At 43.8% G+C, this 17,863-nt stretch overlaps 1 protein-coding gene across 4 annotated transcripts in view; it reads right to left on the minus strand.

Annotated features, from left to right (window-relative positions):
* LOC111862463 (ATP-binding cassette sub-family G member 4) overlaps positions 1–17,863 on the minus strand; it is a 46,117-nt gene that overhangs the window by 8,382 nt on the left and 19,872 nt on the right. For all 4 annotated transcript variants that reach the window (XM_023847923.2, XM_023847922.2, XM_023847921.2 and 1 more), the window contains 5 exons: positions 17,068–17,164; positions 13,960–14,080; positions 12,033–12,222; positions 5,016–5,161; positions 3,468–3,706 (listed from right to left, as the gene is read on the minus strand). In XM_023847923.2, the coding sequence (XP_023703691.1) occupies positions 3,468–3,706; positions 5,016–5,161; positions 12,033–12,222; positions 13,960–14,080; positions 17,068–17,128 (757 nt within the window). In that variant the 5' untranslated portion in view covers positions 17,129–17,164. The remainder of the gene's footprint in view (positions 1–3,467; positions 3,707–5,015; positions 5,162–12,032; positions 12,223–13,959; positions 14,081–17,067; positions 17,165–17,863) is intronic.

A 17,863-nucleotide genomic window follows, 5' to 3' on the forward strand; every position in this document is an offset into this window, starting at 1 on the left:
CAAGCAGAAGTCATACAAAATTATGAAAGCGTAAATGTTCGCAATATTGGACAAGGCGAAGCCAGACAGAAAATATAAGAGGCTTAAACTTGGCGGTGGTGAAGCATACTACCGTTCAAGTGATCAGACTGCCGTTGTAGCATTAGCTACTAAGGATAGGGCATGATCTGCTGTACTGACCTTGGACTGACAGAGGCCTTGTATAGATTGTACATGTATATACATATGCATTTTTATACCATGTAATAACGTGTAAACTGCAAATATCTACATAATGACAACTGACTTGTTATTGTTGACTGTGACTCTGACATGAGAGACCAACACCAAGGTGACTTTGACTTCGAAGGCAAGGCGACTGCTCCGATTGCCACCTGCTTTTCACGCTGGATTCTTGCTTGGTTTAATCGTTGACCCTGAAGATGGAAGCGATATGTTCCTCCGAAACGTCAGTTGAGTTTCAACGGACTATTCGACATATATCCCAGAAGATAGAAAGAACTCTTCACAACCACTGCTATGAGAATCTCAAATCCTTATTAAGTTCTTTAGGAACTTCATATAATGTAGCTGTACTGGATCAACTAAAAAAAAGGTAAAGCTATCCCTGTAACAGGTCATAGAAGCCCATACGGTTGTGAGACGTAGATGCTCCGACATTCTTTAGACAGTCGGCTCACAGATGGCGGTAAGGTTGTCATCCTTACGCGTCGACAGCCCTTTACCTCCCAGGAAGATTCCTGGTACTCATTTCTGTTAGAGCCTGAGTCGAACCTAGGGCTAGATGGATGAAGTAAAGTGAAAAAAAAATCAAATTACCTCATCGGGAAACGAACCCACGACCTTCCGGCTTGTAGCAGAGTGCCTCAACTAACTACGCTACCGCGATTCAATAAGGCAAGAAAATAAATTATCGGATATCTTTCGGTACAGACGCTCAGTACATTTCATGACTCCTGTGAGCATTATCGGACGGTCAGGCACGATCTCCTAATTATGCGTTCATTTTATACGCTTTATGTAAAGAACGGATAACTGAATAATCATTTCCGAACGCCACTACCCCTTCCAGCATTGGATATATCCGTTCATATTTCCCACCTAAGAATATGTTGGCAAATTAATCCGCCAAATGTTTCATTCAGATTACCCATCATTCAGCGCGAAAAACAAAGGACAGTTACCGTACAGTAATCGCGCGAAGTGATGGGTGTCAGGGTTAGCGTTCTCTTAATCCGTTTACTTAGTAATTAAAACATATTTCACATCATATGAAGTGTGTAATAATGAAGGACATTTTACAAAATAAACGTGTGTTGTAATAATTTACATCCGTAATTTCCGAAGCGTCTGAAATTGCATACAGTGATTTTAACCAAAGTTAGGATTTAATGTGTGTGATTAGATAGCGCGTGATGCAGTGACACTGGAGCCAGACGCGGGAAGGTAAGGAATTTTAATTTTAAAATGAGGTTAGTTTATTCACATTGTGTTATGTATGTCATCTCAAGTCAGGCATGCACGAATGGAATCATGAAACTCGGCCGCCCAGCCCATAGCCTAGTCACTATATCGTCTAAGGTAACTGGACTCCTGTTATATTATTTACAGAGCAGGAAAGTTTTGTGTGTATGGAGGAGGAAGGGGAAGACTGACGGTAGGAGGAGATGGGAAATTGTTTTGTGAAGTGCACTAAAGAGAAAGTACATACCTCACCCAAGCACAAACGGATCTATCCGGAGCCGTAACTTTTACGTTTTTGTCACGTAACAACTAACACCAACGTGGCTTCAGAAGTGTACAGGAAGAAGCCAGTGATACACCAGTACGTGGGGATTCGTAGCAGGTGCGGAGCGTATATTAAAATAGCTTTCTCCTTCCATCTGCGTGCACACATGAAACAACTCGAAAAGAACTAAACGGATATTCATGAAATCTGACATTTGGCAGTTTTAATAAAACCTGTCGATACATCAATTTATGGTTAAAATCGGACAAACAGAACATAAAGGGCTACGCATACCGAGAATAATTCATTGTAAATTTGTCGGAGAAAATAATGTTTCGAATACGTCTACATGGCGACCGCCTCTGTGGTCTAGTGGCCAGAGTTCCAGAGGTCGCGGGTTCGATTCCAGAGTTTCTGAGAAGTAGTGGGTCTGGAACTGGGTCCACTCAGCCTCGTGAGGATAACTGAGGAGCTACTTGAATGGAAAGCCGGTCAGGGTAGCCGAGCGGTCTAAGGCATGTACTGTCTTCGGTCGCTTGGAAACCGGGATCGTGGGTTCGAATCCCACTCAGGGCATGGATATTTATTTTGTGTGTATGCGTTTTTCTGTGTTTATGTACAGATAGAGGCCTTGCGACGAGCTGATCACCCGCCCAAGGAGTCCTACCGGATTTGTAAGATCTAGAAAAACCGAAGTGAACGGAGAAGTTCATGGAGGTAGGCCTAGGCCCACTGGGGCTGTAGTGCCAAGGGGGGGGGGAAACTTGAATGGAAAAATAGTGGCTCCGGTCTAGAAAACTGAAATTAACGGCCGCGGGGATTCGTTACGCTGACCACGCGACGCTCTCTATCCGCTGAAGTTGGCACTAACTTCGCCGACAAGCGGCGGTCGTTCGGTCGGTATAGTTCGCTTGCAGACTAAAGCCATGGAGTTTGTTTTCTTTCGTTATACGTCTGCATGGCAAGGTGCTTAATTAGTTAAGCACAAGGACAACTTTACCTTACCCTTACGAGAATTGTAGATTTTCTTCCCCTCATTGGGTGAGACTGAGTCAACTTGGTACTGTGGCCACTGTTGGTGTAGTCTACCAGCCCCAGGTGATAGATGATGACTGTAGAGCAATCGGTGCAATGAGAATTGGCAGGGGAAACCAAAGTAAAGCTATCTCTGTAACAGGCCACGGAGGCCCATAGGGTTGTGAGACGTCGAGACTACCACATTGTCTAGACAATCGACTCCCAGATGGTGGGAAGGTTGTCAGCCTTACGCCCCGGCCGCCCTTTACTTCCAGGAAGATTCCTGGTACTCATTTCTGTTAGAGGCTGAGTCGACCTCAGGGCCGTAGTGCAGCTGGAAGGATTGGGTCAATTTGGGAAAAAAAATCCACCTAATCGGGACTTGAACCCGCGACCTTCCTGTTTGTAGCATAGTGCCTCGACCAGCTACACTACCGCGTGCTCGTGGGGAAAACCGAAGCACTCGGAGAAAACCTGTCCCAGTGCCACTTCGTCCACCACAAATCCCACATGACCTGACTCGGGCTCCAACCAGGGCCACCGCGTTGGGAAGCCGGTGACTAACCGCCTCAGCTATGGCACGGCCAAGAGTTGTAGATAATAGTGAAATATATTGTGCCCATCGCTAGGTTTTTCCTCAAGTCTTGATACTGTTTCCGGGATAATTAAAAAAGAATTGTTCTGTTGTGCCCACATTTCCGAACTTGTATAACGGTCTTACCGAAGTCAGCCGGGTTGTAATGTGTTGGGCAGCTGAATCCTGCAGACGACAAGAATGGGACGAGTTCGTGGGTCGTGCCCTGATACACACACAGACCCTGTGACACGATGTACGCGTGGTCAAACAGCTGGAACAGTGACGCGCTGGGCTGGTGTATCGTGCAGACTATAGTGCGGCCCTGCCTCGCCAGAGTTCGCAGCAGTTGTAGTACCTGTCTTGCAGTCACGTCGTCGAGTCCGCTGCAACGTTAACACAATGCGTCTATGTATATATTTCCTCTGCAGTGATTGGTTTGTCGCTTTCTGGGCTATGATACCGTGCAGTCTTACAGTGGTTACCATCGCTTCGGAAGATATACCTCCTCAGTCTTCACGGTCAAAATGAGTAGGGCAAAGAAGAGGTTGTACCCTCACCCTACTCCGACCATGATGATCGAGACAGCATGTTCCTCCGAACAGATGGTACTCATGTACAAAACTACACGGTATCACATCACAGAAGATCGCAATCAAACAGTGTTAACTCTTGGGAGCAGTACCCTTTTAAGAATCTGATAGTAGGTTAGCTATACAGAGGCTGTGGATCGAAATTCCATAGGTGGTGAGGCTTCTCCCTCTCTGCCGGCTGCTGTGTTCTTCTCCATCCCCTCTGGCCTATGTCAACCAGTCTCTTGTCGCTAACGAAACTTGTCACTTGGGTATCACAGTAAGAGGGAAAGATAAAGCTATCCCTGTAACAGGCCGTGGAGGCTCACAGGGTTGTGAGACATTGGGGCTCCCACATTTTCTAGACAATCGGCTCACAGATGGCGGTGAGGTTGTTAGCCTTACGCGCCGGCCGCCTTTTACCCCCAGGAAGATTCCTGGTACTCATTTCTGTTAGAGGCTCAGTAGACCCTAGGGTCATTGTGCGGCTGGAAGGAGTAGACGAATTGAAAAATCCAACGACCTCATCGGGAATCGAACCCGCGACCTTCCGGCTTGTAGCATAGTGCCTCAACCACCAAATACATGTGTGAAAAGAATTACTATTATGCAGCGGAAAGCCTCGTGGCCATGTTCACATGGGCACGTCACCGAAAACTGCCTTGAGCAAATTCACACTTAACTACCATGTTTCTTAAAGATGCATTTTAATATCGTCCTCAGTTTTTTTAAGGGGTGTCTTCCCTTGAGGTTTGCAGGCAAAAATACTGTATACATTTCCGATCCTTCCCATGCATTCTACATAATCCACCCATATCATTCTTAATATTGTGGAGTGATAAGTCTGTGGTTGCGAGTGTGGATACTAAAAATTCATATATATATATATATATATCGCGAGATTCGATGTTCTTACGGCTTCTTTGTTTTTGAATGTGACACCGTTTAGTATCATAGACAGCAACCGATGTTTCGGAGAAACATTTTGCTTCCATCTTCAGGCTACAAAATTTACCTTAAGGATAGAGGTAGGCTGCTACACTGTGCAGCGTTACACCGCAGGGGAAAGCAATATTTATACCGATATATATATATTTTAATTTGACTAGCATTATTGTATTACCTTGTGGGTTCGTCCAAAAAGAAGACTGGCGGGTTGTTGATCAGCTCGAGCGCTATCGATAATCGTTTCTTCTGGCCTCCTGATAGCATTTCTGTTCTTGTGTTTTTGCATTCGAAGAGACCCAGATTTTTTAGGATTTCTTCAACCTGAAGAAGCATATAAAATACGTATAAACACGAAGAGTATTGTCGTCTGGTTTGTGACACCGTGTAATGTGGTATAAGTAAGCCGAATAAGCAAGCAGCAAGTACACTCTATTTTACCACCAGACTACACGGTGTCACATCCCATCTTATAGTAATTTCGTAGTGTTATTCCGAATTCGTGTCTTAGTATTTTCACTTTTCAGAACAGGGTTTGAAAATATTTATTTCACTATTACTTTGTTAACGGTATTTATAAAGTAAAGTAGAACTACACATGAAAACCGAGATTAACGGCCGTGGGAATCCGTTGCGCTGACCACGCGACACCCTCTATCCGTTAAAGTTGGCACTAACTTCGCCGACAAACGGCGGTCGCTCGGTCGGTATAGTTCGCTTGCGGACTAAAGCCACGGAGTTTGCTTGACCTATATATTCGAGCAATTCTGACTCACAACCATCAGGGGGATTTATCATAAATACGGAGTGTCTACAAAAGGTCTGACATATTTTGATGTTTAATAATTCGGGAAATAACGAAGACAGAAACAAACCTTTAGCAATGACGGAAAGATCAACTCAAAAAGTTTAGTCTCCTCTTTACATGTCACGAACGTGTTCATAGCTGTCGGTGCAGTGTTCACTGTTGAGAAGATGGCGACTCCGCTAGAGAGAGCGTAAACAGTGGTGCCGTTTTGTGAAACGAAATCGGTGACACAAACGCAGAGGAACTTCAGAATACATTACCAGAAAGATCCTCCTTCTAGAAACAGTATCACAGACTAGAAAAAGAAATTTTTAGAAACAGGAAGTGTCCTCAGTAAGAAGACTTCCGGACGTCCCAGCACAGCAATGATGATGCTGAGCGTGTCCGAGATCAGCACCTTACATCATAAGCAATATCTCCAGTTCTGACAAGTGGAAAACTTATTAGTCACGATATGAGTGTGCGGATAGCGACACAGATACTTTAGTGTCTTTTGGTCAAAATTAAGTACTTCATCATCATCATCATCATCATCATCATCAGTAATCTGTCAGACGACAGGTCCACAATCTCTTCCAAAACAATTCCTCCACTTAATGCGATCTAGAGCTTTCTCCTTCAAATGACAGTATCCTCTTCTGTCCCCAAGGTCATCCAGCATCTTCTTACGTCTTCTTCCTCGTCTTCTTGTCACTTCTATCCGCCCCTCTATCTTTCCTTCGATAATTTCTTTTAGAAAGCAGTTTCTGCATAAAACATGACCAATCCAATTAGCCTTGCGTTTTCTTATTTCGTGTAGGATATTCCTCTGCTCATATATGATAAATGACATTTAGAATGTCGCAGGTATTTTGTGATAATCGTCGACTCATTGTGAACTAGGCTTCTTATTTGCCGCAGCGTTTACCCTGTCCACTCAAGTCTAGGGAATCAAAGTAGCGTCAGAAAGGGAAAGGAGTCGTTACTTTTAACAGTACAACGTAATTTTGTTTCTTGCTGGTTATTAATACCTTTGAACTTCAGAAATTTCAGTAGAACGTTTTTTTAATCCGTTCCTCTTATACCCTTATACGGGTGTCGAGGTTGTTTTCTCTTATTCTTGTAATCATTTCGCAGACGGTAGGATTCCTTGGATGGGTGATCAGCCCGTCGCAAGGCCTCTACCTAAACACAGGACAACACAAACATAGAAAAATGCACGGGCACACACACAACCAAACATCCATGCCCTGAGTGGGATTCGAACCCACGATCCCGGCTTCCGAGCGAACGAAGACAGTTCATGCCTTATACAGAGAGGCCACTGTGACCGTCACGGGGGCACTAAATACATAAAATAAACATAATGAAGTATCATAAACACGAGGAAAGACAGACTGGTTCTTTGTGTATCCAATTCAAACTACATATTTCCTGCGGGAAACATAATAATATGGCTTCTGCTTCCGGTTCTCAGTAGGTGAACGTCAGACTTCAAGCCTTGCCAGTATCAGCTGCAGCCTGCTGTGTCCAGGCATGCAACCGCAGGCAGTGGCTTCTACACATGATCGCCATGTTACCTAGCCGTCAGCCTATTCCGACTTCAAGATGAATCATTGGCTGTTGTCCATAGACCTACATCGTGATTAAAACAAAAATGTTCTTGGGCTTAGAGGTGATTTCTGAAGCTTGAGAGGCGCCCATTAAGTTTTCTCCAATCTGTCCGACTGTTCGTAGCAATCGCATGAAACAGTTCCAGAACCGCTGGAACGATATTCGCCAAATTTGATATTAGACAATTTTACGAGAAAATGTCGAGCCTTGTAAGACAATCTTACGAGTTTTTGTGCGCATACCTCGCTAAATTTTTGTCGGTTAAAGAAAACATTTCGATAGATATTTGTGAAAAAAGAATTGCAACTCCCATTTTCTATCCGGCACAATTTATCCGTGGAGCCGGGATAGCTAAGTCAGTACGTGGAGCCGGGATAGCTGAGTCAGTACAGAGACTGGCTACTTCCTGGACGACAAAATTTCAATTCCCGACAGTGCAAAATTTTCTCTTCGCCACAGCTGGGGCCAACCCAGCCAACTATTCAGTGGGTACAGAGGGGTTCTCCGTCCGGGGGGGGGGGNGGGGCTGAAGAGGCAGTGGCATGAAACTGACCATTCACCTTCATCTAATGCCGAGGTCAAGAATATTGGAGCTACACCTCCACTCCTCCATACTTGTTAATGGCGTGCTGCTTAATTAATTAAGAACATGGATAATTTTACCTTTTACACTTCCCCTTTATTTTTTTTTTTAAGTTTTCGAGGAAATTAAATGAATGTATGCCATAGACACATTCCTGAACTTGTGCGATCAAAAGTGAAACGTGACGTCCTTAATACTCGTACTTTATGGGGCGAAACAAATGTTTCGATAAATATTAATTGAAACACTCGTTTTATATGCACAAGAAGTTCTCAGTAAATTTTACAGTTTTTTGAGAAATTTAAATAAATAGACGTCATTAAGTATGTTTTTGGCTTGCATATTCAACAGTAAACCATGGCTCGTGAACACAATCGCAGTTAAGAAGAAGAATAAGAAGAAGAAAGAAGGCCTTTATTGCGTTAAGACTTCCGTTCTGTTACTATAGTCTTGCATGCATAGGCCAGTGTAGGAATGGTGTTCTAGCAGCGTTGCTTTCGAAAAATATTAGCTTCTGGGATATAACACCGTGTAGTCCGTTGAAAGTCAACCGATGTTTCGGAGGAACGTATCGTCTCGATCTTCAGCATCTAAAAGCTCTGCTTGGCACCTGGTTTCACGCTGGTATTTAGCTCGACTTATTGGACCCTGAAGACGAAGGCGATATGTTCCTTCGAAACGTCGGTTGACTTACAGGCATACTGAGAGGTTTATATGTACCTAACTTTCGTTTGGATTCCATAAGAATAAATACTGAGACGTAATATTGACCACAGTGGCTGCGCGCGCAGTCTAAGTCATGAACTGTCCTCTCCCGCTCAAACACTGGGATCGTGGGTACGAATCCCACTTGAGGCGTGGATGTTGTCTGTGTGCGTTTATTCTGTGTTTGTACTGTTCTGTGTGTGCAGGTAGCGGCCTTGTGGCGGGCTGATTCCCCATGCAAGGAGTCCTACCTACTGTGTAAATGGATCAAGAAACTGAAAAGCGGGCAAGGTTCAACAAAAGGGTTGTAGAGCCATAGATAGATAGATAGACAGATAGATGGATGGATAGATAGATAGATAGATAGATAGCTGGATGGATGGATAGATAGAAAGATAGATATATAGGTAGATAAATGGATAGTTAGACAGAAGTACAGGTGGATGGACAGGTAGACTACTGGCCATTCATTCAGTATGCAGTTTCAACTTCTTATACATTTCATTATCTGCTAACAGTGACTAGGAATTTAATGTATGTTATTATAAGAGAAAGGATTCTTCATCGTTAAGTTAAATTCTTTCCTTTAAAACTGCCTCTGCAAAACGCGCCTGACAATTGCGCAGCCTGGACATTTACAGTGATGTTAGATTCGAGGCACCTACGGAGGTGACTATGAAGAGAACAGTCGCTTCGGTTCTGAGGAAGTGTATTTCAGAGGAAAATATCGTCTCCATTTCCAGGACAGAGCAGTAAGCCAAGCAGGAAACCAGCAGATATGCCTGCTTCTACTGGTTTCTTGCTTGGCCTTATCTGTTATTAGCAGGGCCCGGATTTTTATGATCTGAAAATATTTAAAAAACGACCGAAAAAAATCCAGAAAGAATGACCTAAAGGAGAAAAAAAAACACTTCGCTTTCATGTTACTCACATTTCAGAAAACATATGAAGAAAAATTCCCTACAATGGCCAAAAATGACAAAAAATACCCTTAAAAGTCCAAAAATTTACCAAAATATTACCCCCAAAATGAAAAAATGGCCTTAAACCTAAAAATGTCAAAAAATGACAAAAAAAGTACCTATAAAATTTACATTTCTATAACCAGCAGCTCATATCCGAGATTTATATATGTAAGGGCATCGCATAGGATACAAGGGAAAAAAGATGACATGTCATCAAAATCCGGGTCCTGGTTATTAGGCGTTATTTCTATTCTAGTATGACTCTAGAGCCTTTTGTTGGGCCTTGGTCGCTTTTTTTGCCCGTCGCAAGGCTGCTACCTGCACACAGGTGAGGACAAACAGAATAAACACACAGAGACATCCATGCCTTGAGTGGCAGTACCCACGACCCCCGTGTTCAGCGGGCAAGGACAGTTTATGCCTCAGACCGCTCGCGCGGCCCCTGTTATCAGCATTAGGCATTATTTACAAAAACAAAAAAGCGTGTTATGTCGAGGTCATGTGCGTTCGTGTGTCCGTGAGCCGGTATCAAGCCAAAAGACGTGGGAGGTCTTATTTTTATTTTGACGTTTTGGAAGATTTTCATTCAAAGTTGTCTGGAAATTACAGTTTTTATTAATACTGACCAACAAAAAAAAACATTTTTCTTAAAATCCTAATGGATGTTTTTATGTATATCATAAACCGTTATACAAATGTGGTATGATAGAACTTTGTACAAAGCCAGTCCGCCATTTCGATTCTTCTCTATATACCGATAACATAATCTATATTACATTATGTCTATAGCCGTATTAGAGATCTCTGCACTTCGAAGTATGACAGTCATTACTTACTTACTTCTTTATGGAGCTGAGCCCTTCTTGAGGAGCTGCCAACTGTGCAGCTACTCAAGAATTTCCCAGCATTTTATGGAACCCGAAGGTTCACTACCGTGCTCACAAGAGTCCTCTACTGGTCCCTATTCTGACCCACATCAATCCAATCCATACCATCCCATCCTATCTCTCTCAGATCCATTTTAATATTGTCCACCCACCTACGCCTTGGTCTTCCCAGTGGTCTCATTACTTCTGGCTTTCCCACCAATATCCTATATGCATTCCTCTTCTCCCCTTTCGTGCTACATGCCCTGCTCACCTCATCCTCCTTGAGAGCCGTTAATTATTGATTAAAATTAGTTTCTGCATCAAAGGATGCAAAATACTGTTATGTGTAAGGGCTGTTTTGACTGTTGACGTGTTTTGGATTGGATGGTTGGATTTATTGCATTCAGCTTGTAACTACAAGTCATACAGCGCTATCACTAATTTTCGAACTTTACAGATCACTAGGACTCTCTAAGTCTTCTCCATCTTCACTAGTCGTATCCTGGCAACGGATTTATAACAGTCTCACTGTAACTGCAGCGCTCACGAAGTCTTCTTTCCACAGCCTAATCCATTTCTTGCCATCTCTTCTTCATTATCTTCGACTGCTGTCTCTCTCCCTCTCACTGGAGACTCAAAGTCAAAGTCAAAGTCAAAGTATGTTACGACTGACGGTCAGTCGACAAGTCTGTCTCGAAATAAAGCACCCATCTTGGGCTTAAGACCAGACTTTTATTCCTGCCTGACAGTTGCAGGTTTCTTGATGTGGGGCTCTGTCTCTGACGAGATGGCAGGTCTGTAATTTTCCTGATTCACAGCAGTAATAAGTCTGTTGCCAGTATGTCTGCCTCTGTCCAGGCTCAGCACAGCAGATCATGCCCTATCATTAGTAGCTTCTGCTCTAACGGCGGTCTAGTCACTTGAACGGTCGACTGTAGAGGCTCAAGTCAAAGTCAGAGTCACATTACGACTGACGGTCAGTCAGTCAGTAAGTCTTGGTGTCGAGCCCCATCTGGGGCTCATGACCAGATAATTATTATTGTTTCACAGTTACGGTCTTGTTATTGTGGGGCGCCTTCTCTGACAAGATGACGGGTCTGTCATTGGACTCACGTCCATATTTTACTGTTTCAGATTTGAGATTTCCCTTTTCGTCCGCCTCCTGCAACTCGCAGGGTCACGGTGGAGGTATTCGACCCCTCTTCCACACAGGTTTCTAGAGGCTCCCTCATTCTTGTCGTTATACGATAACCTCGTGGTGGACATACAAAAAACACCGTTCGTCACAGGAACGAGTTATTTACCAAGTATCTGCTGCCATATCAACGGTGTTGTCACGTTGTTTTGTCTCTGTAACCGTTACCCAGGAATGAATAATTTTTATTTCATGCATCCTGTTGTGTTGTAATATACAACTTCTTTATTAAAACCGCCACAACTCATCAAGGTCAGTACGCAGTTTTAATAAAGAAGCAGGAATGAATATTTACTCTAACTTCAGTATTTCGGCTTTCGGGCCTCATGTCACAATACATATCCATTTACACATAAATACACTCTGGGGGCAGAATGCAGAATACTTTAATGTTAAAGCAGGTAGTGTTTCGTTTTGAATGATGCCACTGGATATGTTGTGCAGTATATTATGTATATTATGTAGCCGTGATATTACCGTGCTCAGCCTGCGGGCGTCTGAGATCTGACTGGGCAGCTTCAGTTGGGCTGCGACCATCATGATTTCGTGAGCAGTTAAGAGAGGCTGGAGTAAATCTTCTTGGGTAATGTAGCAGGAGAGTTTGTGGAAGATGTGGTTGTCTCGTGGCTTTCCATTTGTACAAAGCGTACCCGTCACTCCCAGGGTTCTGGAGGCATAAACAGGCAAATTAATTACAAGTAACCAACACAGACAAATTTATTAAGCCTCAGAAGTTTTAACTTTATTCATTCTCGTTCGGCACACACACACTCCACACGAACCTTAGCGGTTTAAGATTTTAAATATTAAGAATTTTAATTATTTTTAACTCAAACACATTTTATCTTAATTAAAATCTGTATAGTCAGTCACGGTAGCCTAACGGTCTAAGGCTCGCTCGGAAGCCGGGATCGTGGACTCGAATCCCATTCAGGGCATGGATGTTTAGTGTTCATGTACAGGTAGAGGCCTTGCGACGAGCTGATCACCCGCCCAAGGAGTCCTACCGAATGTCTAAGATCTAGTAAACCGAAGTGAAACGGAGAGTTTCATGGAGGTAGGCCAAGGGCTAAATTTGGGTTGTAGCGCCAAAGGAAAGAAAAAAGAAAAAATCTTTTTATAAAACTTTGATTCAACTTTATGTACTATGATCAATGACCGCCTCTGTGGTCTAGTGGTCAGAATTCCTGGCTACAGATCCAGATGTCCGGGTTCGATTCTCGGCGCTACCAGATTTTCTGAGAAATAGTTGATCTGGAACGGGGTCCATTCAGCCTCATGGGGATAATTGAGGAGCTACTTGAATGGAAAAGTAGCGATTCCGGTCTAGAAAAGCGAAATTAATGGCCGTGGGGATTCGTTGCGCTGACCATGTGACACCCTCTATCCGCTAAAGTTGGCAGTAACTTCGCCGACAAGCGGCGGTCGCTCAGTCGCTTGCGGACTAAAGTCAAGGAGTTTGTTTTTTGTTTGTTTGATCACTGTAATAGTAGTTTCCTCAGCGAGTTGTTATGCCTTCCGAAGATGGCCATAACTGACCGAAACGTGCGAAGGCATTCATATGAATATACATCTGAGTCACAGTGCACGGTGTTGTCAAATCATTCTATAAGCCTCAGAAGTTTCGTTTCGATTTCGAATGAAAAACTAATGTAACATCCGTCGGGAATTCAGTGGGGAGCCTGACCGCTTGTTGTATAAACTTCAGCACTGCCAGTACCGTCTGCTTTCCTCCATACTTCTCTGCACTTCATGTTATCGAACGATATATCGACACCGACTTTTAAGGTTATCTCCCACGAATAACACTCACCAAAAATTTTAACAATTACTTATTGTTATCCTTACCTATTCGTGGTCTAGTTTTTAAGTTTCATATGTAAGATTTTTATTATGTGTTCCGTACATTTTTTTCGAGTGCCAAGGGGTTCAGTGACGAAATTGGGGAACACTGTATTAGAAAAATTTCCTCAGTTTCCTATTTCTTCGGGGGGCCGGGAAGGCGTAGTCTGTATAGCGACTGGCTGAGGGATAGATGACCTAGGTGTCGGAGTTCGAGTCCCGGTAGGGTCAAGAATTTTTTCATCTCTAAGTCGTCTAGACCAGCTCTGTGGTCCACCCAACCTCCTATCCAATGGGTACAAGGGGAGCTTTCCCCAGGAATAAAGAGGCCGGGGCTTGAAGCTGATCACCCACTTGCAACTAACGCCGAGGTCAAGAAAATGTGGATATATAGATCCACTTACCCATAAGACTTAATGGCGCAGTGCTTAACCAGTTAAGCACAGGGACAACTTTACCTTCCTTTTTCATTATCTTTCATACAATACGTTTCTTAGTCCCTCATTGTGTCGCAGTCCCAGGCGAATTCTAGCCTACAGTTATAAAACCCGTCTGTCTTTACCTGTAACCGGAAACCGCGTTCAGGAGGCTGCTTTTCCCAGCTCCGGAGGGCCCCATAATGGCGGAAAGCTCTCCAGACTTGAACACTCCGCTAACAGACTTGAGAACCCGTTTTTGGAGACCTGAAATAATAAAATAACTTCCTTGTTTCGTAATCAACCAAGTTCCGGGATTGAGACGAAGCACCCAACTTAAAGCCCGAGGATGTGATACTGTGCTGCGTGGTCAGGGCTATCATATAGTTCAGTGGGCGGTGGTAGGTGGATATGCAGTAATGGTGGAATGACGACCGGGAGGGGAAAGCCGCAGGAACTAGGAGAAATGCTCCATTGCTATGTTGGCGGCACAGGAAAGTGAGTGTGACGCGTGTGTTGAATTGAACCAGCCTCAGGACGTCATTGCGACTTTATATGATTGATTGGTGTTTGTGTCCATGCTTGATTGGTGTTTGTGTCCATGCTTCAAGGTTCTGAGATTACTCATCACGTAAATCTTATATAAAACGTTCTTGTTTTGTATTTCCACTGATACGACATAATTGACTGCCTCTGCGGTCTAGTGGTCAGAGTTCCTGGCTACAGATGCATAGGTCCGGGTTCAATTCCCGGCGCTACCAGATTTTCTGAGAAGTAGTGGGTCTGGAACGGGGTCCACTCAGCCTCGTGAGGATAATTGAGGAGCTACTTCAAGGAAATAGCGGCTCCGGTCTAGAAAACCGAAATTAAAGGCCATGGGGATTCGTTGCGCTGACCACGCGACACCCTCTATCCGCTATAGTTGGCACTAACTTCGCCGACAAGCGGCGGTCGCTCAGTCGGTATAGTTCGCTTGCGGACTAAAACCACGGAGTTTGTTTTGATACACTATAATTGTTTTGGCTTAACTGGGCGAGAGTACATAGAATAGAAAAAGGTAACACATAAGAATAACAAGCCGGTCACGGTAGCCGAGCGGTAATGTCTTCGTTCGCTTGGAAACCGGATCGTGGGTTCGAATCCCACTCAGGGCATGGATGTCTAGTTTGTGTGTGCGCGTTTTTCTGTGTTTGTGTACAGGCAGAGGCCTTGTGACGAGCCGATCACCCGCCCAAGGAGTCCTACCGAATGTGTAAGATCTAGTAAACCGAAGTGAACGGAGAAGTTCATGGAGGTAGGCCTAGGCCCACTGGGGCTGTAGTGCCAAGGAAAAAAATAAGAAAGCAAAGTGGTTCTGGGGCCCACACAGCCTCCTGTCCAATAGGTACCGGGGGTCCTTTCCCCAGTGGTAAAGCGGCCGGGCCGTGAATCTGACCAATCACTTCCAACTAGTGCGGATGTCAAGAATACATAGATCTATGCCTCCAGTAATCCATACGTCTTTATGGCGTAGTGATTAATTAGTTAGGCACAGGGAATATTTTATTTTAAGAATAATAAAAAGTTCTGGGAAGAACTAATCTCCTTCTTTCCTTTGATACGACACGGACCACATAGAAAACGACGCCTCAAACAATTCTTAGTTGCCGCTGGAAAGTATTTACCTAGGCGTTGCATAATTACAATGGGGGGGCTCACACACACACAAACAGCATTGTGATATCATAAGCCTACTTTTATTTCTTTGAAAATAAGGGGAAAAGGCTCAAAAGGACCCAAAATCATATCACAAGACCTGAAATAGATACTTTGTCCAGTGAATTAGGAAACTTAAGCGACTTTGTGTAGTGTGACAGGCGCTATATACTCAAAACAAACTCCGTGGTTTTAGTCCGCAAGCGAACTATAGAGACTCGCGAAAAGAAGTCGAACCTGAGATAAATGATTCCTTTTTGAATTTTTATACGTTCTATATATTTTTATAATCTTTTACCTTACAATGTGAACATTTTTATTATTTTGGTATATTCCACGCGATGATGACCGTTTTCCAGTCGAAACATGTAATATATGATTAAGAAAAATAGAAATATATGTTTATGTGACAGTTAAAACAAAACCTTCGAATATTATTAAGAATTTTATACAAAAATCTTTTAACCTCTGTCACTCATTAAATTTGTTAATGGAAGAAAACAGATTCTAAAAAATTAACAAAGCCGATGAATTATCCTACTCATGTGACTGGCATTCATAAGCTATTGTTCGTTGTCATGACGTCAGATGTTTGTGGCTTAAAGAGTCATGCGGTCTGCAGAGTGTTTCTTATTTGTCATCCTGTGATTAAGGTTGCCACACACTTCAGCAAGTGCGTCCCACTGTGAAGTGTTCAGAAAGTGATCACGCTGTCTTGCGCAGTGGACACTAATAGACTTAAGTTATGCGAATGGGTTCGGAAAATTTGAGGTTCTTATGGCGCACCATGGCGGTGTAAATAATTCAGTTTTCTGGCATATGACGCCGTGTATTCTGTAAATAGTTACCACAGCTTCGGGGAAGCGTCCTTCCATTTTTGCAGGCAGGAGGTGCCTCCGACACACGGATACCTGCTCGCCAACTACCCACATTTTCCCTTCTTTACCATAAATTCATTATTTTGAAAAATAAGACTTATGAGATCGCTTTGCTATCTGTGTGTATCCCATCCTATCTATAGGTGTTAGGCAACTGTTCGGTAAACACATTTCCGCGGCAATAGAATTGTTGGACGCGGTGTTTCCTTTGCGGTTCGTGTCGTACCAAATGTTACATAAGGATAAGGACTATTACCGCAAGAGTTCAATTAAAAAATCTCTGGTCGTGGCTCTCAAGGGGCTTGAAGCCAAGACTAAGTGATTGGTGGCAAGCCGCCAGTCGTAAAGCGACTCTTTCTCTGATAGTAGACTCCCAGAGCTGTCAGACAGTAAAATATTGTCGTGAGTCCCGTGGGATTTGGATCCAAGAATCACAGTGCTGGCGAGGACCATCAGCAATTTAGCAGTCAAATTACTTCTTCCCAGAACTTCATGTTTTTAGTGCGTTCTTATCACGGCTTGTACACCGATGAATGTTATTGGTGTAGCCGTCACGTTTCTGAATTATATGAGGAAATTTGGTGTGTAGGCCGAGATATGTACCAAGCACCTCTCTGACAGATATTTAGAGCGTTGCCGGTTGAGCCAGCTTGCTCGGTCTGTGTCACGTGACGTACGTACCGTTTCGACTCCATCGCCGAGGGCTGACGGTGTAGCACAGGTCCTTGAACTCGACATCCATTGTGTCGCCCTTACGAGTTCTGCTGGGCGACCAGCTCTGAAATGGAGCAGACACACTCTCTCGTAAAGATGCTTCCTCACTCTGCGGCCAGTCAAGTGCTGAGTCAGAGACGAAGCCCTAAAGCTACAGACCGAGAATGTGATCATGGAAGCCGTCAGGATTCTTTTCCCAAGGAGGAGTAGACCTTTTTCTAGCTGGAGAAGTAGGAGAATTTCCTTGTAAACTTACGTACAAGCTAGTAGAGGACACATTTAATTTTCTGTCTTAGGTTTAGGTCTGTAAAGTAAGTAAGTAAAGGTATGCCTGTAACAGGCCGTGGAGGCCCATAGGGTTGTGAGATATTGAGGTTCCCACATTTTCTAGACATTCGGCTCATAGATGGCGGTAAGGTTGTCAGCCTTTCGCGCCGGCCGCCCTTTACCCCGGGAATATTCCTGGTACTCATTTCTGTTAGAGGGGTTTAGGTCTGTACATACATTATCAATTTTTTTTACTGTATATTTTCCTGTTGTCTTCCGTTGACAAATCCTGATGTCAGGGTCTATATGGCTGTAGTTCGACTCCTGCGTGGAGTCGAGGTCGAATACCTCCACCGCAGCCCTGCGAGCCGTAGGAGGCGACGAAAAGGGAGCCCAATGCCTAGGGGTATAACTGTGCCACCTTGTTCCTGAGGGATATAAATACGGGGATCTGGCTCTCCGGGTTTGGAGAGTCTCGAATCTGAGACAGTAAATT

The sequence above is a fragment of the Cryptotermes secundus genome, unplaced genomic scaffold (assembly GCF_002891405.2).
Source record: "Cryptotermes secundus unplaced genomic scaffold, Csec_1.0 scaffold816, whole genome shotgun sequence".
Classification (NCBI taxonomy): Eukaryota; Metazoa; Arthropoda; class Insecta; order Blattodea; family Kalotermitidae; genus Cryptotermes; species Cryptotermes secundus.